Below are 25,602 nucleotides of genomic sequence, written 5' to 3'. Positions count from 1 at the left end.
ATCACCATTTGAATAGTAAATAAATTCTATTTTAGATTTTGAACTACTGTGCTTCCCCCAGGAAAAAAGAAACATGTTTCTTTTCAAAATATCAAGTTTACTTTAAAATACAGTAAGAATAAGATGAAATCAATAATCAAATTGACTGTGTCTCTTTTATAAGCTTTCTTATACTGGGGGACCTGGGGGACTCGGTAGGTTAAGCATCCAACTCTTGATTTCAGCTCAGGTCATGATCTCAGGGTGATGAGATTAAGCCTTACATCAGGATTCCACACTAGGCCTGGAGCCTACTTAAGATTCTGTTTCCCTCTCCCTTTCCCTCTGACTGACCCCACCTCAAAAATAAATTAATTAATAAATTAATTAATAAACCTTCTTATACTACTAAAATAAAGAGCCACTTGAGACAAAAGGGAATTTCTGAAATGTGTTATTTTTTATGTCTAAAACCATGATTTCAAAAAAAACCTACATAAGCCAAAAAAGGAAAGCATTCTTAGTTCCTGGTAGTAAAACAAACCAACCATAACAGTTAGCCAGCCTTTAAGGAATGTTTACTATATGCTCAGTATATACAAAAACTCTACTATATTATCTCATTCAACCTTCACACTATCACAAGAGAGGTTCAGTTATTATCTGCACAGTCAGAAAAGAGACTGAGTCACAGATATAAACAACTTACCCAAAATTACCCAATGGTGGAGGGGAAACTTAAACCCAAAGATTTTTACTTTAGAGCCTGAATATTAACTCCTATATGAGGCTGTTCCTCAGAATTAAACAAGGAAGTGAATTTCACATAAAATTAAAGAATGATACAGAAAAGTGCCCAATTATGATAACAATGACTTTCTCAACTTCAAGCTTTCTGACAAAAGGTTCAAACAGTATTTATTACTCTAAAGTGCTATAAGACAGATAAAAAGCCACCACTCTTCTAACTACAAAAATGGACAACTCCATATTGTAAGAACCATCCTTAGGACCTACACAGAACTTTCCCTTTACTAGAGACACCTAGCTTCTTGTTTTCATGTGTGAATGTTTTTTTTTCTTTTGTGTGTGTGTGTGTGTGAATGTTTTTAAGTTACTTATAAACTAATATTAAATGTTCACCCTATTGTAAAGTCTGTATATCATAAACAATAGTTTTTCACTTATACTGGTCCTACTTTTTTTTCCTCAAATTTTAAAAAATAGAAACAAAAACAAAAAACTTCCCCTAGAACTGACATAAACTCAAATCATGTTCCATTTGAGCCCTGCCACAATCGAATTACCCTGGATAAACTTGTAAAAGTTTCCTCAAAAAAAAAAAATATAAATAAATAAATAAATAATTCCTCAAAGGACACCAACTCTGAAAAAAAAAATTGCATGTTTTCCAATCCCATTCTAGAGCTTAAATTTTTAATTTCTTGCCCAGAAAATGCTGTATCACTACATTAATAAGTGAAACACCATTCACTCCAAATCGGCTTCAGGAAAACAATGTTATAAGTGACCACATGGCAATACACTGACAAAGGAATTTCCTGACTTTCACATTTATGGTGGATACACATTGCCCTCTGGTGGACAAGCTGAGGATACTTCCACCAAGCTAAAGTATCTACAGCTCAATAAATACTGGCAAAAGTTTCTGGGAAATCTGGAATCGAGACTTTTATTTTGCACTTTTTCACACTATTGTTGTATACATTTTACAATTCTTTCTGTGCAGTGAAACATTTTCCTTCACACACTCCTCAAATTATCAATCTAATTCTTTTGGGTCCCACCTAAATTTATAGGTAGAAGAATGTGTTGTGGGCAAATCCCCAAGAGATCCTCAATAAAATGAAATTTAGGTATCTTCTTCCTCTCTGTTCCATCTCTCATACCTACGAACTGGACATACAGGGAATGAGTGCAACTCTGATTACCATTCTAAACCACTTTCATCCCAAAGCAGAGTCATAGACACTAAATCTACTCAAACTGGCAAAACAGAAGACCAAAGGTATTTTACTTTGAAAAATGGGAGAAATGTTATTTATTATTAAGAAAACTGCTCCACTGAGATTGGAATGTTATATAAGACAATCTAAAATTTTAACATGTTATCATCTGGGCTGAAGGCATAACAGATCCAAAATATACAACGGAAGGGCTTCATGATATTTGAGGCATTTTTAACTACAAATACTGAAGTGTATTTCCTGCAATGAACCTCATTCAAAAATCACTTTAAATATATAACAGTTGTCTATACTATACAAAGTCTAATTACACCGTACATAATTAATATAACGTAAAACCTCTTTAAATATACTTTCATTTAAAAATAACTATAAACAAAAAATTAAAAAATAAATCATTATAAATTTTTAGAAGTTAAGGAATGCATTATACTTCTGTTTGTCTTCACATAATTGGTGTTTCCTTACATAATCTAATTTCATTCAAACTGAACTTGAAAATTAAAAACATTTATCCTAGTAAGACATAAAATTATAACTGTATGACATAAATGGATGAAATAACTAAAGAACTAGTTAAGAAAAAATAACTAAAAGGAATGTTTCAAAAGAAAGAGAATATATCTCTCACCTAGCAGTTTTAGATTTTTAAAAAGAATTTTGGAGCACCCTCTAGTGGAAAACTGGTGACAAGACACTTAAAACTTCCTGTTTCTGAAATTTTATATTTCCATTTCCATTTAGCCTGGACCACAGAAGTATATTAAATAGACTCCACTTTCCAAATCTTATTCTTAAAACATCCCTGTCAACACACACATACACACATACGACAAAGCAATTTTCAAAGTCCAAAAGAAAAAGGTCTGTTACTTATCAGTTTCAAAAGGAACAAAATATGTGAAAATCACATTATAAATGTAATGCCACTCTATACAATGAACAATTCCATTGTAATTATAAAATGATTACAACACAAAAACAAATGGAATCATTTTGGTACTTTGATTCTTGTGGTTAAAAATTTAACTGAAGATGAAGAGTTAAGGAAGAATACAGGAAAACTTTTCCCAATTTACATTCTCTCTCCAAACACACTGTAATGTTTTATAAATATCCTTTGCTAAATTGGCAAATTTGGCAAGAAGCTCCACGACATTCCTTGGTTCTGGTTACCAAAGGGACTGCCTGGCCTTGACACAGACAGACATGTTCCCACATGCAATTTCTACCACAGATAATTTTTCACACTAATTAAAACTGAATATATTAAATTCCAGATGATGTGAATTATTAGGGTTAAGTATATATTAATAATTAGACACATCTGATGTACTGTTACATTTGATGTGTTAAATTCTTGGTATCATAACCTGCAAGAATATTAACAAAACAAAAATGTTCTTACCTGAGAGACCATTTTAATAGTAATTTCAAATCTATTTTCTGTGGAAGGCTAAAGAAATTTGAATTATTTAGCCCAGAGAAGAAAAGACTACACAGAGAGCAGAAATATTTACTCATTCATTAAGTCAACAGTGATTTATGAATTACTTTAGCTAGGTGTTGTTCAAGGCTCTGGAGGCATGGTAGCAACCTGGATGGACAAGGCCTGTGCTCTCATGGAACCTGCATCCCGAATGGGAGGAGGTGATGATGATTAGAAGTCAACAAGATTCACAGGGACCTAGATTTGTATCTGTTCTGTTCTTTTTAGTATTCCCTAAACCTAGAACAATACCTGACACATAGTAGGTGCTCAATAAATATTTGTTAAATTTTAAATTATTTGAAAAAGACAGCTTTGGCTAGTAAAGAAAACAAAATAACAGAGTAATGGAGAAGGGTGGTATGGCAAGCATACCATTTCAGACCAGAGTTAGAAAAGGCTATTCTAAGGATATGTCACTTGAATTTAGATTGAATAACAAAGTTGGACATGCAACGATCTGAGATAAGAGCTTTCCAGAGAGAAAAACAAGGACATTTGCTTGAGGCAAGAGTGGTCTGACATTCACACATTCAAACTGGTCAGTGTGGGCAAGCCATAACTTTATCACAATAAAGAGTTTGGATTTTATTCAAATAGTTGGGCAAAAGATGTTGATGGCTTCAAATGGGGTCAAAGCAGTGGAAATGAAGAGAGTTGAATAACTTCAGAATCCATTTTGGAGAAGAGTAGACCAGATTCTGCTCATAGATTTGATATGTGAGATGACACCAAAAGTAGAATTAAAAATGACTCCGTGGTGGGGGTCCCTGGGTGGCTCCGTGATTTAGTGCCTGCCTTCGGCCCAGGGCGTGATCCTGGAGTCCCGGGATTGAGTCCAACATCAGGCTCCCTGTATGGAGCCTGCTTCTCCCTCGGCCTGTCTCTGCCTCTCTCTCTCTCTCATGAATAAATAAAATCTTTAAAAAAAAAAAAAAAAGACTCCTGAGCCTGGGGCTTGAACAACTAGATGGATGATGCTGCAATTTACTGAGATGGAAAAAATGAAGTGAGCAGCAGGTATTATTACACAGGTAGTGGAAGAAGGGAACAATTTTTATAACTGGCCACATAATTGGGATATCAAGTAAGTGGTAAGAAATGGACTGAAGTACACAGAGCTGTAAGTTTGGAAGTTGTTTGCTTAGAGATAGTGTTAAAGCCAAGGGGCTCAACAGTTAACAGGAAGAGGGGGATGAGAACGATTATTCCATGAAACTCCAAGGGGAAAAACAAATAAAGACGGGGTTAATGTGAGTTAAGTACAGTTTGGTAAGAGAAAGAACATTCTAATGCTCTAGCTGTACAGTAAGAGACTCGACTCCTTGCATACATTATGGGCTTTACATGAAAGGAGGCATTTTCAGAAGTAAGGGCCAGATGACCATCTGTAGTTACTACTAAAGTGATTCTTGTAAGGGATGGGAGTATCCTTCAAAGGTACCATATAAAGGGACTTTTAAGACCTATACAATTTATCTTCATTTATGCAACTTGTTTTGTTACTAAGCAGATTCTACAGTAAACATCACTGGCATATAAAATGTATATACCTGCTAATAGCCATTATTTGTTACCTGTTTTTGTTAGCAAAAGGTTATCCAGGTGTCTGTCTCCAACTCCAAGTATGTATGTAATCACACAATATCCAGCTGCAAATAACAATTCAGAAAAAGTAGTGAAAAACACATGCAAACCATATACAAATGAATATAAAAGAAGTCTGTGTTACTTTAATTTCAATTTGATTACTTTTTGGTTTCTCACTTAAATTCTCAAATGTGTCTTTGAGTCAATGAAGAGTTTACCACTTAAAATTCAATATAAATTGCTATTTGCATGAGAAATAGTATCCTGTAGAATTTTGTCAAATTATAAAAATCACTTATATCAAAAGTTAATTCAGGCTTCAGACACCTTAACTATAACATGATTCTCCCACTTCTCATTTCAAATTGGACACTTGTTACAGATGACAGCAAAAAAAAGAAGTATCTACAAAAATACACATAATGAAGCAAACTATCCCACAACCCTATTATCTATAAGATAACAAAAGTAAATGCAGGGTTTAAAAGAAAAATCTTTAGATAGAGAAACAATCATGAAGTACCAGCAGACAGAAAAACAACTGAATTCACGTTGAGTGGTAATAGCACTTAAGAAGTTCACAGCACAATCTTCTAAAGTATTAAGAAAAATTACATCAGCAGGGCTAGGGGCAGAATCACTGGCTCTAGCTTTATTCTTTTATCTTTCTCTCCTAAAAAGTCTAGAAACCTGCCATGTGTTAAAAATGATCAAACAAAATTTAGCAAATGACACCTTTTTGAAGAGTACTTTTTTCCATTCTATTGCTCCTGTTAGTAACCTGACAAGAAATAATTTGCAAACTTACAATAACTACATCAGTATTTACAAAAACATGTTTATTTCAGTTAGGATACAGACGAAAGACTGAACCACCTATTAATGACCACATTAATTTCACTGGGTTAATCTTTAATTATTAATTAATCACAGTAACAACTTATTGAAGGTTACTTAGCTTGGCACATTACATTCATCATCTCTAACCTTTGTAATAATACTAGTTAAGTATTATAACTACCCTTCAAATGAAAACACCTCAGGCTCCATAAGTTAACAAGATTGTCCAAGGTCACTGAACTTGGATGTGAAACTAACTATGATCCTAAAGTCCTTGTTCATGCCACTTCTGTACTGTATATAGGCCCTGTTCCCCAAAGTGGCTATTTAGATAGGAGTAACACTCAACAAAATATTTAAGCTCAAATATATTTGTTTAGAAGAACTAATCATATTCTAATTGTAGATAAAATTCTATATTGTATATATTTCAAAATATATCCATATATACAGATTATAGGAAAGCATACTATCATTCCAAAAAATGCTTCTACTAACAATTTCACTTAACTGTAACAAATCAGTTACTCTCAAAATACCTGTAGTGTGACAGGAACTTGTCATTTACCTATACACTGTCCTATCTGCTTCCTTAAAACAAAACCAGGATGTGGGGAGTGAGACTGTGCCTAGGAAAGAGAAGGTGCTTCCCAGCCTCGTCTGCACTTAGGCTTGGCCAGGGAACTGTAGGCAAATGTAGCTTTGTAATCATTTTGAAAGATGGGGCAGACTGAGCTGGGGAATGAGCCCTTTAGGTATTTTCTCCCAGGCTGGCTAGACTGCAAACATGAGGACTGCAAATCTGAGGACTCCATTGGCAACAGTCATTAACGACCACAGGGAAAAGGCCAAGACAATCACAAAGATCTTGGCTGGCTCTAACACCTGTAATGAAATGACTGCAGTGGCATTGACACTGAGGAACTAGAGGTCATTGAAATAAATGATGAGCAAATACAGCTTGATGACCAAAACTAGGTATGTTCAATGGTCACTTCAACTGATGTTTTTTGAAGTCAAGCGAGATAGCATATGATCCTCTCTATTTCACATTTATATAAATGGTGGAGGTGTGAATTCAGGGTTAATCCTCAGAAGTTTTTAGGACACAGATAATAGATTTAGAACAGTCTGAGATGGCATAGAGTAGATCAGGGGATTTTTAGAGGAACCAAAGCTATTTGACTTCAGCAGAAATACTATACCTGTCAAAAGGATTCTGTCCATTAGTATTCTGACCCCATGTGAAATGTAGAATATCGTCAAATTGGTTTTATAATGCAACTTTGATTTAAAGTAAAATACAGAGAAATACTAGTCAACTAAACGACTTTCCCTTTACTTAGTAAAGATACGCGTGTAAGAATAATTAGTGTCCTCACATTTACTTGCATGATATAGACTTGACACCTTGCATAAGCTGGAAAAAATGTCACCATAACTATTATCACTTTCTTCTTACACTCTACCCAAAACTTAAAACTTTACTTTCTAAAACAAAAGTTACACATACATCTATATGATAATGTCCGACAATCAGATTCTAGGGCAAAGTGGCTAGCAGCTTGTTAATCACTAACTCCTCTAATGAAAAATTCAATTGGCTTTCAACCTTCAATATAATGCTACCAAACTCACTGAAATACAAGTGATTTTGTAACACAGCCTATTATAGACGGAAACAAAGGGCTATTCAAAATAAGATGAAGAGAAGGCCTGCCATCAAATCAATTATCAGGGACGGAATAAATGTGTAATATTGGGGAAAAAGAGAGGAACAAGATCTGATTTGAATTTAAGTGTCCAAGAGGTAGAATTTAAATGGCTATTTTTTTACATGAAAAATCCAGTCACATTTTCATTAGGTCTTAGAAAAAAATGGAACATTATATAAAAAGTGATTTTATTAAAATTTTCAAATTGTAGTCAATATTCATAAATTATGTCTGTACATATTTCAACTAGAAAAGTTACCATTCCTTTATTAAATAGACTTACAATGTAAAAAAGTTTACAGTAACTAAAAGTTCAGTGAAAGACACAAAATAATTAATTGTTGGAGGGCATTTGAAATATTTCATGTAACAAGATATTGTGAACTAGGATAAAGATAAAAGCCACACACATCCTTTAACACCCTTTTTTATTCAAGGTGGGAACTAAAGTCCCTCCCTTTGGATCCAGGCAGGCTGTGACTGCTATGACCAAAAGAGTATGATAGAAATGATAAATGAACAGCTTTCCAGTCCAGGCCTTCAGAAACCAATAATTTCTATTTCCATCTCTTAGAATATTGGAACCCCGCTCTGAGAAACCCAAGCCACAGAAAGGCCATATACAGGAGACCTGATTGACAAGCTTTGTTATAAAAGACAGTATGAGGTGTCATGTGAGCGATCTTAGATGTCCATCTTTATTTATTTATTTTTTTTTAGATGTCCATCTTTAGATGATATGTAATTTTTTCAGAATGTAGAAAACAGTTGAAGGTCTGAAAAAACACGAAAGGAAAGAAAGGGTAAAAGGAAAGAAGAAAAGAATGAAAATAAGGAAGGGAGGAGAGAAAGACAAGAAAAACGCAGAGTGTGAGAGCAAGGGGAAATAAAAGAAAGTACATTTTCTCCGGAATGTTTCAATCAATTTTTTTTTAGTTCTTAAATCTACACTGTATGTGGTCATTTTTATGGATAAACATAGTTACATGTAATACATGTTATATTCTTTCAGTAAAAAATAAGGTAAAAACTCTAGAGGATTTTAATATACACATACATATTTTATTTTCATAATTTTAAAGTTCTCAGGAATATTACATTTTCTTTACACTTTCAGCAAAAACTGCATCATCAAGTATAAATTTGGTAAGAAACTATGTTGTCTAAAATAATCTGGAATACAACCTCACAGGAACATTGTGAAAAATTTTTTAATGTCATGTATAAGAAGCAGTTTATAAGACATAAAATGATATGAAAGTTTAAATACAATTGTCCTATGTCTATAAAGCCCCTTATTTGCTTCTCCCTAACTTAAGTAATACATATAAATGGAAACAGAAGCATAAAATTTACATAAATAAGAATAACTTATTACATACTATATCCCATCCAGGGCTCAATTCTAGTGTTAACTCCTTTATTAACCCTCCCTTAAACAATATAGTTATTAAAAACAAACAAAACAAAAACAAAAAACAAAAATAGAACCTCTTAAAATTTAAAAATAATCCTCTAGAATACAAACTTCATGAGGATAGGTAGGCATTAAGTAGTTAAAACATATGAATTCCTATGGCATTCTACCACTTACTTATTTCCAAGAAGGGATCATAAAATATAATACCATAAGAGGCATCCTCCTAACACAGTTCTTAAGATTTATCTAAAGTATAATTATTGACAGACTTTTCCCAGAGTCTACTTAATTGTACTTACTCAAACATAAGGAAAATCCAGGGGAAAATTAACAGCTTCCAAGAAGAGATAACTTGTAATTATAACACAGTTAAGTGATTACAAAGATACACTCATTAAAGACTAAATAGAATTTATACTTGTTACCACTCTTATGTCAAAACATTAGTGACTTCTTTTATCAGGATTTTATATCTTTTAATCATCTTCTTTTAGAGCATATAAATCTGCTATGATCTGAATATCTGTCCTCCCAAAATTCACATGTTGAAATCCTACCACCCAATGTGATGGTATTAGGTGCTTACATCATGAGGGTAGACGCTTCATGAATGGGCTTAGTGCTCTAAAAAATGAGAGTCCATGGAGCTTCCTAGCCCATTTGGACAGATGAAAATACAACAAAAAGTCTTCCACCCAAAAAAAGGGCCCTTACCTGACCATGTTGGTACCTTATCTTGGACTTGCAGTCTATAAGTCACCCTCTGGTATTTTGTTAGAGCAGCCCAAAAGGACTAAGATAAAATCCTACAATGTGCTAACTGTAAATCTGTATGAATATGGCAACATTGGGATAGCCTATTTCCTTCAGTCCAATGTGTCAGTGGAAAGTACAGCTTGAAAAACTTACCACAGCTTTTAACATACGTGTCCATAACTTCAGCACTGATCCCATTTGGCCCATTCTCACTTGGTGCATATTTTCTAAAGAAGTTCTGAAAAGATATAATTTACATGTTTACAAATTCGATACAATCCTTAAACAAATCAGACATTTTGAAATCATAAGAAATGACAAAGTGTCTAAAGTTTAGTCAATAATTATAAAATGTGGACTTTATATACTACTTTTATACTTTAGGGAAAACATTACATAAAATAAAATAAATTTACTGCTATTTCTCCATGCTCAATCTATCGCTTTTTTACCTTTCTTCTGAATGTAAACAATGAGGGATTTGTTTTGGATCATTCTCCTTAAAGTGAACATGAGTTATTAAAATTATCTTTTAAGTATAGTTACTGTTACCATTAACAAACCTCTAGTTATAAAACAGATGAGTCAAGGGGATGGAAAGTACAGCACAGGGAATACAGTCAATAATATTCTTAATAACTTTGTATGGTAACAGACAGTAACTAGATTTATGGTGATTATTTTGTAATGTATATAATTGTCAAACACCTCAAAGTAAGTTAATATTGTATGTCAACTATACATCAATAAAAAAAAGCTCAATTAAATTGCATCCAAATTTATAAATTAATTGTAATACAAGTGCTAATAATTCTTAGGGGAAATTAATGGAAAGATAAATATAAGAGAGATGTGAACTGAACAAAAGAATTACAGGGGAAAAATGAGTGCACTAGAGTATCCAAAGAGTCTGGAAACAGTGGGGAAAACAGTGTTTTGTTTTGTTTTTGACTACCTTAAGGAACTATTACCTTACATATTAGATTTAGTTAAAGAAAAACAGTATATATTATTTGAAAATACAAGTTACATGCCGTTAAAAAAAAAGTTCATCATATGTTTCATCTTTTCTAAACATCCTATAAGTTTGACAAGGAATCTATGCCTAGAATATATAAAGAATTCCTATAAATCAATAAAAACCCAAAAGGAAAATGAACAAAAGCTGTAAAGAAGCACATCACAGAAGTAAGTAGCCTATACATATATTTTTAAATTCTCAACCTTACGGGTAATTAGGGAAATGCAAACTAAATCACAACAAAATACCAAAATATAAAAAGTCTGATAATACAAAAAAAAATTTAAAGTCTGACAATACCAAAATTATGCAAAGATGTATAGCGATGAGAAACAGTTTTTTCCAAAAACAATTATTTTGGAAAGCAGTTTTTAATTATCTACTGAAGTTGAACATGAGAATAACCTATGACTCAGCAAAACTATTTACAGAGATCATACATGAAAACCAAATATCAGTATACAAACTGCCACTATACTTATTTTACCAAATCATAATTGCACAGAGCAACATAATAATTGACAACTCCATTACACAATTACTTCAGTTAGAAACTATGTTAAAACTCTACATACACTTTACATCATCTTCAGAACAATCCTAGAGGCAGGTATTATTATCCAGATTTTACAGATGCAGAAACTGAGTCCTGAAGGGTATGTTAGTGGGTCAAGGCCTCCTACAAGTTTGATGTGTTAGATGAATTACAGAATCAACATACGGTTGTACCACAGCTGACCGTTATTGAAGCAAAAGTATACACAGGAGGTTCAGCGTAGGAAAAATACACGGGCACAGTCTGGAGAAACCCATGTGTAAGCCTTCTGGCTCTCTTTTGTAAGAAGATACACTAAGCCTATTTGCTATTTTTCATCAATAATTTAAAATAAAAAAGGCAGTCATGTGGGTGCAATGTTTCTGTCCAAGGAGGCCTTTGTTAGACATTCATCACTCAAAGTTTTACTGGAAGCTGGTCATATAGACGCCCTCTAGCAACTGCCAAAATTCTAGAGGGAAAGCAAGTTGTTTGCTATAAATTACACATCACAAACTATCTAGGCACACTGAACCATCTTTATGTAGGTTAGGGGACAGAGGATCAACACACTGAAGGCCAAGTTCCCAGGTATCAGTCAAAGGCTAACCTAGTAAGCAGGCCTTTCTAAAAGAAAGAGCTTCAAGTCAGCTATGCTAACTCTGCCCTGCACAAAGGGTTAATAAGCTATTCAAGGTTTACAGTTGAAAAGCTATTTGAAAAAATTCAACCCCAGGCAGTTCAATGTTCTGAGCACAAGCTTTTTTCTTTTTTTTTTTTTGCCATCTCCCTTCCCACCCACCTTCCCTCTGGTAATCATCTGTTTGTTTTCTATAGGTAAAGTCTGTTTTTTTTTAATTTGTTTCTTTTCCTTTGTTCACTTGTTTTGTTTCTTAAATTCTACATATGAATGAAATCATATGGTGTTTGTCCTTCTCTGACTGGCTTATTTTACTTATCATTGTATTTCTCTAGATCCATCCATGTTGTTGCAAACGGCAAGATTTCGTCCTTTTTTACAGTTAATTGGTTGAGTAATATTCCATTGTGCATGGCGTGTGTGTGTGTGTGTGTGTGTATGTATATCCCACCTATTCTTTATCTATTATTCATCTATTGATAGACACTTGGGCTGCTTCCATAATTTAGCTATTGTAAATAATACTCCAATAAACAAAGGGGTGCATATATCCTTTCAATTTAGTGTTTTCGTATTATTTGGTTAAATACACAGTAGTGTAATTATTGGATCATAGGGTAGTTTTAATTTTCTGAGGAACCTCCATACGGTCTTCCACAGTGGCTGCACCAGTTTGCATTCTCACCAACAGTGTTTGAGGGCTCCATTTTCTCTAATTCCTCGCCAATACTTGAGTCTCTTAATTTTAGACATTTTGACAGGTGTGAAGTGATAACTCACTGTGGTTTGGTTTGCATTTCCCTGATGATGACTGATGTTGAGCATCTTTTCATGTGTCTGTTGGCCATATGGATGTTTTCTTTGGATAAATGTCTGTTCATGTCTTATGCCCATTTTTTAACTGGATTATTTGGTTTTAGGGTGTTGGGTTGTATAGTTCTTTATATATTTTGGATACTAACCCTTTATCAGATGTCATTTGCAAACATCATCTCCCATTCAGTACACTGTCTTTTAGTTTTGTTGCTTGTTTCCTTTGCTATGAAGAAGCTTTTTATTTTGATATAGTCCCAACAGTTTATTTTTGCTTGTTTCCCTTGTCTCAGGAGACCTATCTAAAAGGATGTTGCTACAGCTGGTATCAGAGAAATTACTGCCTGTGTTCTATTGTAGGATTTTTATGTTTTTAGGTCTCACATTTAGGTCCTTAATCCATTTTGAGTTTCTTTTTGTGTATGGTGTAAGAAAGTGGTCCAGTTTCATTCTTTTGCATGCAGCCATCCAGTTTCCCCAACTCCATTTGTTGAAAAGACTTTTTCCCATTGCATATTCTTGCCTCTTTTGTCAAAGATTAATTGACCATGTAACTGTGGGTTTATTTATGGGCTTTCTATTCTGTTCCATTGACCTGTGTGTCTATTTTTGTACCAGTACAAAGTTGATTATTACAATTTTGTAATATAGTCTAAGGTCTGGAATTATGATACCTCTAGTTTTGTTTTTCTTCTTCAAGATTGCTTTGGTTATTTGAGGTCTTTTGTGGTTCCATACAAATTTGAGGAGTGTACTTATTCTGTGAAAAATGCTGTTGGTATTTTGATAGGGATTGCACTAAACGTGTTTATTGCTTTGGGTAGTATAGACATTTTAACAATATTTGTTCTTTTAATCCACGAACATGGAGTGTCTTTCCATTTCTTTGTGTCGTCTTCAACTTCTTTCATCAGTGTGTTATAGCTTCCCTCTAGAGTACAGGTCTTTCACCTCTCTTATCCCTGAGTATATTATTTTATTATTTTTGGTGCAATTGTAAATAGGACTGTTTTCCTAACTTCTCTTCCTGCTACTTCATTATTAGTGTATAGGAATGCAACAGATCTTTACACTGATTTTCTGTCTTATAACTTTACTGAATTCATTTGTCAATTCTAGGAGCTCAGTATCTCTCATTAACATGGATGCAAAAATCCTTAAAAAAATAGTAGTAAATTGAATCCAAGAATACATTAGAAAAATCATTCACCACAATCAAGTGTGATTTATTCCTGGGATGCAAGGGTGGTTGAATACTTGATAATCAATGTAATATGTCACATCAATAACAGAAAGGATGAGGATCATTAATAAATAAAAGATCATTTCAATAGATGCACAAAAAGCATTTGACAAAGTACAACATCCATTCATGATTAAAAACAAAACAAAAGAAAACAACCCTCAGCAATGTAGGCTTAGAAGGAACATACCTCAACATAATAAAGACCATTTGTGACAAACCCACAGCTCACATCATACTCAATGGGGGAAACTGAGTGGCTTTTCCCTAAGGTCAGAAATAAGACCACCCTTATTCAATACTATAGAAGTCCTAGCCACAGCAATTAAACAACAAAAAGAAATAAAAGGCATCTGAATTGGTAAGGAAGAAGTAAAACTTTCACCTATTTGCAGATGACATACTATATGTATATAGAAAACCCTAAGACTCCAGTAAGCCTGAGCTTTTAACCATTGCATGTGACTATTCCCTAAACCAAAAAACAGAATAACCACTTGCTTTCCCAAGAAATCAGAATAATGCTTTTCTGCAAATCTAAACTCCATAATGAATTACTGCAACATGTTAGACTGGGAAAGACAAAAAACACACTGTAGCACATATTCTCTGTCAAGTCCTTCTCTGTATTATCTTTCATCTCATCTCAGGTAAACAGGTTTTCTCTGGAAATTATATATTTTTTTCTTACATAGGAAAAAAGAAAAATCATATTTAAAAAATAACAAAAGTAAACTATTAAGATGCAATAAGAACTAATCCATGTGTTTAAAGTGTAAAAAATTACAAAGACACACATGGTATAATCCTAGGCACTGCTTGCCTTTTCTTATATTAAAGCAGAGCGACAAGTTTGGAGAGGAAGACAGGGGTCTTAAAAACAAAGGTATGTATGAGCAAGAGTATGTAGCACTGTTCTGAATAACAACAAAAATTGGAAATAATCAAATGTTCATTTAGGGTTAAACAAATTACAGAATTTCCATAATTTGGAGTATTATATAACCATAAACTAACAAATTTTTAATTTAATTAATTCCTGCTTCCCTATTATATGCCAGGCACTGTTTCAGGAGTTGAGCATCCGTATGCACTAACATGGAAGAATTTCCAAATGTTAGCACTGTTTACTTTGAAGGAAAGAAAAATAATGTGAGGGAAGAAGGATGGTAAAAGGAGACATTCATTTTTAACTCTATATACTTTTGATAAAGATTGAAAATTTTACAGTAATATAGTCATAAACTGTAGAACTCATTTAAAATTGGTTCTGTACCTGAATGCTTCCCTCTGTATCAAGAACTTCAGCAACAGGAACTGACTGGATAAACTGCATGAAGCCTACACAGAAATATATGCATTGCATTAAGTACAACTATTGGTTAAGCAATAAAAATAATGGTTCTACTAAGAATAACCTTCATTTTCAAATACATACACTACATACCTGACCAACTTAAACAGGTCTGTAAATAATATATTTAGACTGGCATTTAAGTCACAGGAAGTATAAGAAAACTTTTCTTCCAGTTAAGCTGATTTATCTGTGTATTTCTCCAGGTCAGTTACTATTACTGTATACAAGGAAGAGAAAGTAATAACTAAGCTTCCTAAATCTGGCACAAAAATTTCTTCTTTCTGTACTTTTATAACATATATCAATTAAAAATATTCCAAATTTAAAATCACTTTAAGAAATCTGAAATTATGTAATATCAATCACCTGCGCCTAAAAGTGTATTATGTTCAATGGCTTTTTTTGTCTAATATTCCATCTTCTGCCACTTCCTGAAAATGATAGAAGAAAGTATAAATCCCTCAAACTACCAAAAAGAATGGGAAGAGGACATTATATGGGAGAAGAAGAATGAGAAAAGTCTAGTAAGTCTAGACACAATAGTAATATAAAACAATAAATCTACAAAAAAATCAAAGTTGAATGAAGGAAACTACTACATAATCCTTTAGAGTAAGAAATGCCTCATTCACTACTGTATCACAAATGGAATATTCTGCATTAATTCACTTAAAAGATACTTATTGTCTTTCTACCATGTAATAAGAATTTTGCCATTTAAAAACAAACAAACAAACAAACAAAACCAGAGCTTTGACCTTGCCTTTATAAACTATACAAGCCTGCAAATCTTCCTGGGATAAATATTACGAAGAAAAGGGTACCAGGAAAGAGAAAAGTGTAGGCAGACCTAAATCACCACAGAGAGGTGTGGAGGAAAGGATGCTAAAGATAATAACCAAAGCATGCATTAAGACCATAAGGCTGAAAAGAACATGGTGTGTCTGAGCAAACAGAAGGTGGCCCATGTGGCCAATGCCTGGGAAGCAAGGGGGACACTGGCAAAAGAGAGTCTTGAGAACAGGCACAGGAGTGTGTCACAGCACGTCAGAACTTGTAGACCAAGCTAAGGCTTTTGTGTTTGTCCGAAGAGCACGCAGAAGTGAGTTAATCAATTTATGCAGGATAGTCACAGAGTGTACGGGCATTTTTAACAAGATCATTCTGAGAGAAAAATGAGAAGAGGAATGACACCACCAAAAACCTTTGAGGGTGACCAGGGAAAGAGCAGGAAACCTAAAACATATATTTTATTCTTCCCAGGTATCTAAGGGTGAAAAGCTCCAAGAGTAATAAGACCATGGAATTTACAATAGGCATTAGGCAAGTATTCTTAGGGAAACATCTATCAGATTTCCAGCAGTTATTCCACCTTAGAAAAAACTTAGATGCTATCGATCTATACATTAAAAACATGAGTTAATAAGGCAACATCATTTGCTGAGTGGCTTTTTTAAGCAGAGCACAATACAAAGCCACTCTGGGTCATAGTAACTCTCAAATAATGATTCAGGACCCAAATTACTATGTACGAAACTACTGTGAATTGTAACCAGTTTCGAATGCAAATAAATACAGTATATACAGTGTTGATTCTTCTCACAGACATGCCATTTAATGAGTTCCAGAGGAAGGGAGGGAGAAAAGGTGGGAGGCCCAATTGGGCTTCAGTGCTACAAAGGAGTTTGATCTCTATTCTTAACTTTCAGTTAGAGGGGGAGAAGTATAGTCACTGGACACTGAAATAAAGCACAGCATGACATGAACTCACCATGTTTTGTACTGGTGGCTAATACCTTGTAGGGTGTCAACTTCAAATCCAGATTTTCTTTCCGTAGCAGCTTTTGATCAAAAGATAAAATATGTTAACCAAATATAAAGATTGTTCTGAAATAGTTTTGTAGGCAAGTACCCTGATAACTGAATAGAAGAGATCTAGGGGGTAAATCTAAGTCGAAGTTTAACTAGTTAATTTTACTTTGATCATCAAAATAAATTAAATTTATTAAGCACTTACTTGATGGTATACCGATTTTTTTTTTTTATCTTATCCTAAACCACTGTCAATAGTATTCAATAAATAGTAGGGTTCCTCCAACTCATTTGTGCAGTTCTTTCTAGTCACCAAGAATTTTAGAACTCAGAAAAAAAGGAGACGAGGGCAAATATGTTCCTTTCAAAGCCAGGGGCAGGGATGCAATTTTAAGAAGAAAAAGATCTAGTTGACTAAGAGGAAGGGAATTACTAAACCTGACATGGAGAGAACGGAACTGAGAAAAAAGTTTTAATAAAAAGAAATGCGTGCAATTTCATTTTGTATTCATACCAAGAGTCACTCTGCAGTGTACAAAAACAACTACACTTGTTCAAGGTCAAGTGGAGACCGCTGAGATTCCTAGGATTGTACCTGAATGTTAAAAATACTTCTGTGTCCATACACAGCATATACACCAAACCACAATTTTCCAAAATTAAAAAATGTTCCCAGCCGACATAAGGTTATAGTCACCTTGTCCATGAGTGAAATGATTTGAAGAATAAGTTGATCTTGGCGTAAATCATCCCCATGCTTAAATATAACTGGGTATTTGCCTCCATCTTCTGTCTTAAAGAATAACTGTGCAGGCATAAGAGCACTCTGGAAATAAAAATACGGTTTTCAAATCTGGATGTAAATGAATGCACAAAGATTTACTATATACAGGAGTAAATGCTGACCTGTACGGTAAACAAATAAATAAACAGAACCTAAAGAAACAAGATGCACCGGCAGTAAGATGCAATTAGATAACTTGGAGAGAACAACAAGCTAGCTAATGATCAGAAGATTACACGACATGAAGAGCAAGAGCTCTAGAGTCAGTGACAGATATGAATCCAGGCTCCACCAGGTACTAGCTGGGTGATCTCATACATGTTCTTTAACCTGTCTCCTCACCTGTAAAATAAAGATAACTTTTCCTCTGCACAGATGCTAAAGCGATTAGAAACCAGAGAGGATAGGGGCCCCTGGGTGGCTCAGTGGTTGAGCATCTACCTTTGTCTCACGGCGTGATCCTGGGGTCCTGGGATCAAGTCCCACATCAGGCTCCCCACAGGGAGCCTGCTTTTCCCTCTTCCTGTATCTCTGCCTCTCTCTCTGTGTCTCTTATGAATAAATAAATAAAATCTTTAAAAAAAAGAAACAAACAAACAAAAAAAAAACAAAGAGAAACCAGAGAGGATCAATAGTGCAGTACCATGCCTGTTACAGAGCAGACATTCTTTCTATGTTTGCCATCATCACTTTATTACTAAAAACATACTGAAATAATGAGATAAAACTACAGCATAAAATGCACCAGACAGGGCAGGCCAGGTTGCTCAGCAGTTTAGCATGGCCTTCAGCCCAGGGCGTGATCCTGGAGTCCCGGGACAAGTCCCGTGTTGGGCTCCCTGCGTGGAGCCTGCTTCTCCCTCTGCCTGTGTCTCTGCCTCTCTCTCTCTCTCTCAATCTGTGTCTCTCTCATGAATATATAAAATTTTAAAAAAATGCACCAGGCAGAAAGTCAACAGCTATGGTCACTAAGTACAGGCATATGGTTAGTTGTGCAGCTTTGAGACTCAAATTCCTCTTCTACAAAATGAGAGGAGATCTTAAATATCTGTATCTTTTATTCTGGAGTAATTTTATTTTTGCCTTGAATCCTTCCCTCAACTAGATGAAATCTCTAGTTTAGTTTATATATGTATCCAAAACAACAAACAATGAAATTAAATTCTCTTTAGGAACAAAATCTCATGAAGATAGAGTAGCACATAGACACCACTACCTGGAGAGACAAGATCAGAAAACTGTTCAGAAAAAGAAAAAAAAAAAAAATAATAACCTGTTCTGAGAAAGATGCCTTACTGGTTTTGATCTCTGGAAGAAATCACGTAACACCAAAATTTGGAGAATTTACACAGGTGATGAGAAATAACAGAAAAAAACTATCAGAAGGGTAAACAGACATGTATTAGAGCAAATACAGTAAAATGTTAAGAAGAGTCAACAGTAGGTACCCAGTTATTCACTGTATAATTCTTTAAACTTTGCTATATGCTTGAAAACTTTCCTATAAAATGATGGGGCAAAAGGCATCAAAAATGCCTAAGTGAATATATACTTAGAACTTATAATCTCTTTTGGAGTAAAACTCTGAATTTTAAATTATCCTAAATTTGGAGTATCCTTTTATCACCCCAAGTAAAACTACATTTTGTAAATTACCTGAAACGCGTTTGTGTCCCAAAAATGATTAAGAATTATATGACAGAGTTATGTAGTAAATGCCCTAGATAGAACCATTAATCCTAAACTCCAACTCAAAATTTTTAAGAATGTTCATACTTTAAGAGTTGGAAGAAAAACTAAGACTGGATATCAGGATCAAAAATATGTCTTATGATATTTTAGTGACCATCCACTTTGTGCATTTAAGATAAAATATAATATTGTGCACCAAGACTATAACCACATAACTTATGAACTGAATGGGTAACAGAAGTGTTGCAATTTTAAGGTTTTTTTAAAAAGCTTACCTGGAAAAAAAGTAGGCATGGCTCTAATAAAAAGTTCAAAGAATTAAAGATTAGAAACAACCCAGAGATAAAAAAAATATTTGACAAATTTCACATAAAAATACCTACTAGTGACAGATCTTAAATTGTAATCAATCTTAAAAGACACAATGATAAACAAAAGGTAATTTTTTAATCTAACATTTACTAGATCAAACAAAATTATACATATTATCTGCATTGCAATCATTTTTGAAGGGAGTGTCTCTGTTTTTGCTTTACAGAATTAGGTTCCAATTCATATGCATTAGAGATCCAACACAATTACCTTAAATAGTGTAGCTGTTTCTGGGATTATTCCTCTAATTTTCACCTGGGGCTCTAAAGGCAATGGAATAAGTTCCACATCTGACAAGTTCATCTTTTCATTGTCTCCAAGCAATGCCTGTAGTCTCTCATTCTAAGAGAACAAATCGGAAAGAACTGACTGGGCTAAAATGTAAAAGTAGTTTATAAAACATATGGTAAAGACATAAAGACTAATTCTATTAACTTTAAAATATTTCCAAAGCATGATAAAAGTATGTGCAAAGTAAAATAAAGGAGATGGTGCACATGTAAGAGACAAGCACTGCAATTCGCCTGACAAGAGTAGTGGCATAGCGTAAAAGGAGCAATCCCTTGATGGTGAAAGCTGTATTTATACATGGTTACAGAACACGTTTCTCTTGCTGTAGTTGAGAACAAGGGATACACTCATGCTGGATTTAAAGACTCCATTTCTGTTGTCAAAGGATGTATGCAGCCACAAAGAGAAACCTAATTCATTTGAAACTTAATTTTGTATGATCAAATATTAAGCATGAATTTCAGCATATTTCTCCAGTCCATGTTTTGGGTTTAAAAAGTGAACAATTCACTTGGAGGAACTTAAAGCCTACCTTTTATTGTTCACTTTCCTAAGGTATTATCATTTATCTTCTGCAGCTCACATCCATACTGCCATTGAGCCAAGAACTCAGAAACAAAAAAAATCAAGTCACAGCAAAACAGCTTTGTCATTTAGCAGCATCTATACTGTTTGGATCAAGACTTCCCATTCAATTTCAAAAGAACAATCTGCCTGAAAGCTTGGAGAGTCTTGCATTTTTTTTAAACAGGTGTGCTTATTCTTTAAAGGAGAAAACTTGACCTGCCAATCTTAGCATAAAGCACTTCCACTGTAATGCTTACTAAGAAGATGTAGCATCACAGACAAGAATTCTGGAATTAGTAAGGAGGAAGTTCAGAAAAACAGTGTTTCAAGGACCACTAAGATATAAAGTTAGATTTTTCTCCTATAGGATGATTGCAGTTCTCCCTCTGAATTATAAAAAGTGCATGTAAAGGTTAACTGAAAACTGGTATAAACTTCCACATAACCCTCATAAAAATTAGTAAGTCTGCTCCCTAACCAAATGCAATCAGACATACAAGTATGAAGAAATGTCAATTAACCTGAATTTCAAGTTATCCTATTATAACCAATTTCTAACTGATGTACCAATAAACAATAAAATAACCATAAAGCAGATAAAAGAGGGGTGAGAAATGCAGCCACTTCTCACCACATCCACTGCTGTAAGCCCTGGGCTCCAAGCTGCTCTCACTTCTCAGCTGGATAACTGCAGTAGCCTCCTGATTGCTCTTCTTCAATTTTGTCTCTTACAATCTCTTACCCAAAAAAAAAAAAAAAAACAAACCAGAGCACTGCTGCTAAAACCAAAGTCAAGTCGTGTCACTCTCCTGTCCAAAATCCCCAACAACTTCTATGCTAACTCAGTGCTTAAGTCAAAGTCCTCGTAATGGCTTGTAAGGATATACTCCATCTGCTTCCCTCTTATCTCTGTCCTTTGTCCTCCCCTCCTATTCTTCCTCTCCTCCACTCTCTGCTCCAAATACACCTGGTTTCCTCCTATTTCACAAATATGTCACCACCATCCCCACATACGTGCTCTCACATCAGGCTTTTGTACTTGCTGTTCCTCCGGCTGGAACAGTCTTCTCTAGATATTCCCATGGTTTGTTCCATTACCTGCTTCAGGTCTTTGTCCAAATGGTAACTTCCTAGCAATGCCTTCCTGACTATGCTATTGAGAAGTGAAACACTGCCTTACTACTCAAACCCAGCACTTTCTATTTCCTTTTCCTGCTTTATTTTTCTGCATAGCATACAACATTATCTACTATATATTTCACTTATTTATTCTATTTACTTTCTCCTCCAAAGGTCCATAAGAATAGAATTTTTATATTCACTGCTGTTTCCCCAGAATCCAAAAAAGTATTTGGCATGCAGCAGGCATGCAATACATTTTGATAGAACAAATAAGTGAATGTTATCACCTACAGAATCAACAAGTGAAATGAGAATATTTAACAACATTCAAAATGAAAGCTTTGAGAGGCACCTGAATGGTTCAGGGTTAAGCATATGCCTTTGGCTCAGGTTGTGATCCCAGAGTCCTGAGATCAAGTCCTGCATCGGGCTCTCCATAAGGAGCCTGCTTCTCCCTCTGCCTATGTCCCTGCTCTCTGTGTCTCTCATGAATAAATAAATAAAATATTTAAAAAAAAAGAAAAAGGAAAAAAACGCTTGATTAAATTTTAGGATTTTTTTTTTTTATTTGAGAGAGTGAGCAAGAGCAAATGCATTGATGAAAATGTATTTTTATTTGAACTCTAATATCTAAACTTGGAGACCTCTTTCAACAGAATTCTTCCTAGAGGTCAACACAGGAAAACAATATTGCAAAAACCTTATCATTTGTTTTACCCATTTTACTAATAACTCACAGATAATGTTCCTACATATCTAACACTGCTGCATTCACCATGACATATTTCTCTCAAAACTCATTATGGAAATGGAGAGATGGAAAAGTGCTACATATAATTTTAAATTATTAGCAGTAGTTATTTCATTGTTACTAATAATAACACAAATAATGGTAGTAAAGAGCCATCTTGGCATTTCTCTATGGTGACAGGGCTTGTTCTAGTCAAACTACATTAATAAAATTGTTTGTCTTTTAACACATCACAACAAATGTCTAAAAAAGATTTTTGGCCAATATTGAGACTATATTTAGGATTGTCTAAACAAAATTCATTTTGGGTAGCTTTAAGTAATGCCTCGATTAGGTACACAGTTATCCTCCAGAATAGCTACAACTTAGCTGGACTCATGTGCATGACAAATAGAAGAGCATGTTACACACAGAAGAAATGGTTTAAATACATGCCCACAATGACAGTTGCAAGCACTGACACTCCTGCAGGTGGGTATGTGATCACACTTCTTCCTCACACAGCCACCTTTGGGGGGGGGGGGGGGGGGGGATGGGCTCCAGAAGGAATAGTAGTAGGGGATTCAGTTACTTAACCAGTTTGTGATTTCTTACAGAAAAAAAAAAAAAAAGTCATATCAATAAAAATGTGTTTCTCTTCAGCCTATTTTCTCCTTCTTAACCTTGTGAACATTATTCCTTGCACATATATCTACTAGCATTTCTCTATAAACCTGTTCCCTGCCTTTGAACTCCTGACTCCCATTTTCTACCTTTTCCTTTCTCCACTTCCCTCTCACAAGTCTGGAGAACAATAAAATGTGTTGTGTTCTTTTACAAAGGTCACCAAGAAAGACTGGCCTGTAGAAAGATTAGGTAAAGAGAAGCTATCAAATGAATCCTTCACATCATTTGGGCTAATGATGAGGGAAAATAACTTGTGAAGAACAGATACTCATCTATTGTCATCAAGTAGAAGCCTTACATGAGAGAAAGATGTATGTACTAGCCATGAGAACAGATGCAAAGCCAGTGTGTGCTGTTACTAATAACTAATTTTGTAACCCTGGTCAAGTCACAGAGGACTTTCATTTTCTCAGAGTAATTCCAGTCTCCATGATCTGTAGAGGTCCTTTGCATGTCAAACAGATTATATTCTAGGATGCTAATATTCTAAAATGAGACCCAATAGAGCACTGTAAATTAAAAATATGGACTTTAGAATGCCTGGGAACAAACCCCAACTGTAATACTTACTAGCTGAGGATGCTGGACAAATTACTTAAACCCTCGAACGCTCGTACACTGTTGGTAGGAATGCAAACTGGTGCAGCCACTCTGGAAAAGTGTGGAGTTTCCTCAACAAGTTAAAAACAGAGTTACCCTATGACCCAGCAATTACACTACTAGGTATTTATCCAAAGGATACAAACAGAGTGATTTGAAGGGACACATGCATCCCAATATTTATTACAGCAATGTCCACAATAGCCAAACTATCCAAAGAGCTCAAGTGTCCACTGATAGATAAATGGATAAAAATTAGGTGGTATATAAATAGAATGGAATATTACCCAGCCATCAAAAAGAATGAAATCTTGCCATTTGCAACAATGTGGATGGAACTAGAGGGTATTATGCCAAGCGAAGTCAGTCAGTCAGAAAAAGACAAATACCTTATAATTTCACTCACGTGGAATTTAAGAAACAAAACAGATGAACATGGGAAAAAGAAGGAAAAATAAAATACAGAGGGAGGGAAACCGTAAGAGATGTATAACTCTAGGAAAGAAACTGAGGGTCTCTGGAAGAGAGGTGGTTTGGGGGAAGGGGTACATTAGGTGATAGCCATTAAGGAGGACACCTGATGTAATGAGCACTGGGTATTATATGCAACTGAGGAATCACTAAATTCACCCCTAAAACTAATAATACAGTCTATGTTAACTACACTGAGTTTAAATAAATTTTTTAATTACTTAACCTCTCTACTGACACTTTTTTTTTATAAGTGAGGTAATAACAGCATCTAACTTATAGAGCTGTTGTGAGGATGTGTGTATATGTATATAAATTCATAAAACAGGATCCTGTACATAATCAGTGCTTATAAATCTCCCTATTACTATAATTACCTAAGAATTTCATAAAATATATCAACCTAGAGAGACTGTACCAGAACTCAGTATTTTGTGATACCAAGACTTCATTAGTCATAAACAAAAAGCAAAGCCCAGAGATTTACCTTTTTCTTACGATTTCCACTTTCACGCTGCACTGCCTTCATTAGATGCACCAGCCGATCTACAAACGTCTGCTGCGCAGCCAGCAAAGAACGCATAACTCTGACAGACTTATCACCCTGAAGGGATTCAAAGGGAAAGAAAATTAGTTCTGTGTAGCATAATGATCAGGGTTTCTTTAATAGCATGGGTGATCTTTATTTATTCTTCTAATAGCTACAAACTTCAATACAAAGTGAAATTGAAAAAGATTAATTATCTTGATTCAGAGATAATGAGAAAGCTGCTAGCTTATTTAAACACTGCCAATCCTTCCACAGTTGAAAATTATCGGAGTCTTCAATGAATACTAATCTATCAAAAACAGCACTTTTTTTTTCACATACAACCATGTGATAAAAGAGAGAATTCGTTCACCCAAAATGCATTTACTCTTTGACTCAATAAATATCTGGAGGCCTATGATGTCTTCAGAAATGCACTGGGCATATGGCAGAAACAGTATCATCTTCAAGGACCTAAAAATCTACTGAAAAAAAAAAAAAAAAAGAAAAGAAAAGCACTCAAATAGCAACATAATGCATGCTTGCTTAGTAAAGTATG

General features: G+C 34.5%; 1 protein-coding gene across 1 annotated transcript in view; it reads right to left on the bottom strand.

Moving 5' to 3' along the window:
* PIK3C3 (phosphatidylinositol 3-kinase catalytic subunit type 3) overlaps positions 1-25,602 on the bottom strand; it is a 135,110-nt gene that overhangs the window by 29,581 nt on the left and 79,927 nt on the right. The window contains exons 15-21 of the mRNA XM_025997039.2: positions 25,002-25,118; positions 20,257-20,388; positions 17,896-18,024; positions 17,158-17,227; positions 15,306-15,370; positions 9,931-10,015; positions 5,034-5,108 (exon numbers count right to left, since the gene is read on the bottom strand). Of these exons, the coding sequence (XP_025852824.2) occupies positions 5,034-5,108; positions 9,931-10,015; positions 15,306-15,370; positions 17,158-17,227; positions 17,896-18,024; positions 20,257-20,388; positions 25,002-25,118 (673 nt within the window). The remainder of the gene's footprint in view (positions 1-5,033; positions 5,109-9,930; positions 10,016-15,305; positions 15,371-17,157; positions 17,228-17,895; positions 18,025-20,256; positions 20,389-25,001; positions 25,119-25,602) is intronic.

The sequence above is a fragment of the Vulpes vulpes genome, chromosome 13 (assembly GCF_048418805.1).
Source record: "Vulpes vulpes isolate BD-2025 chromosome 13, VulVul3, whole genome shotgun sequence".
NCBI lineage: Eukaryota > Metazoa > Chordata > Mammalia > Carnivora > Canidae > Vulpes > Vulpes vulpes.
The sequence above is the reverse complement of the archived record's forward strand: the minus strand, read 5'-3'. Positions and strand labels throughout refer to the sequence as shown.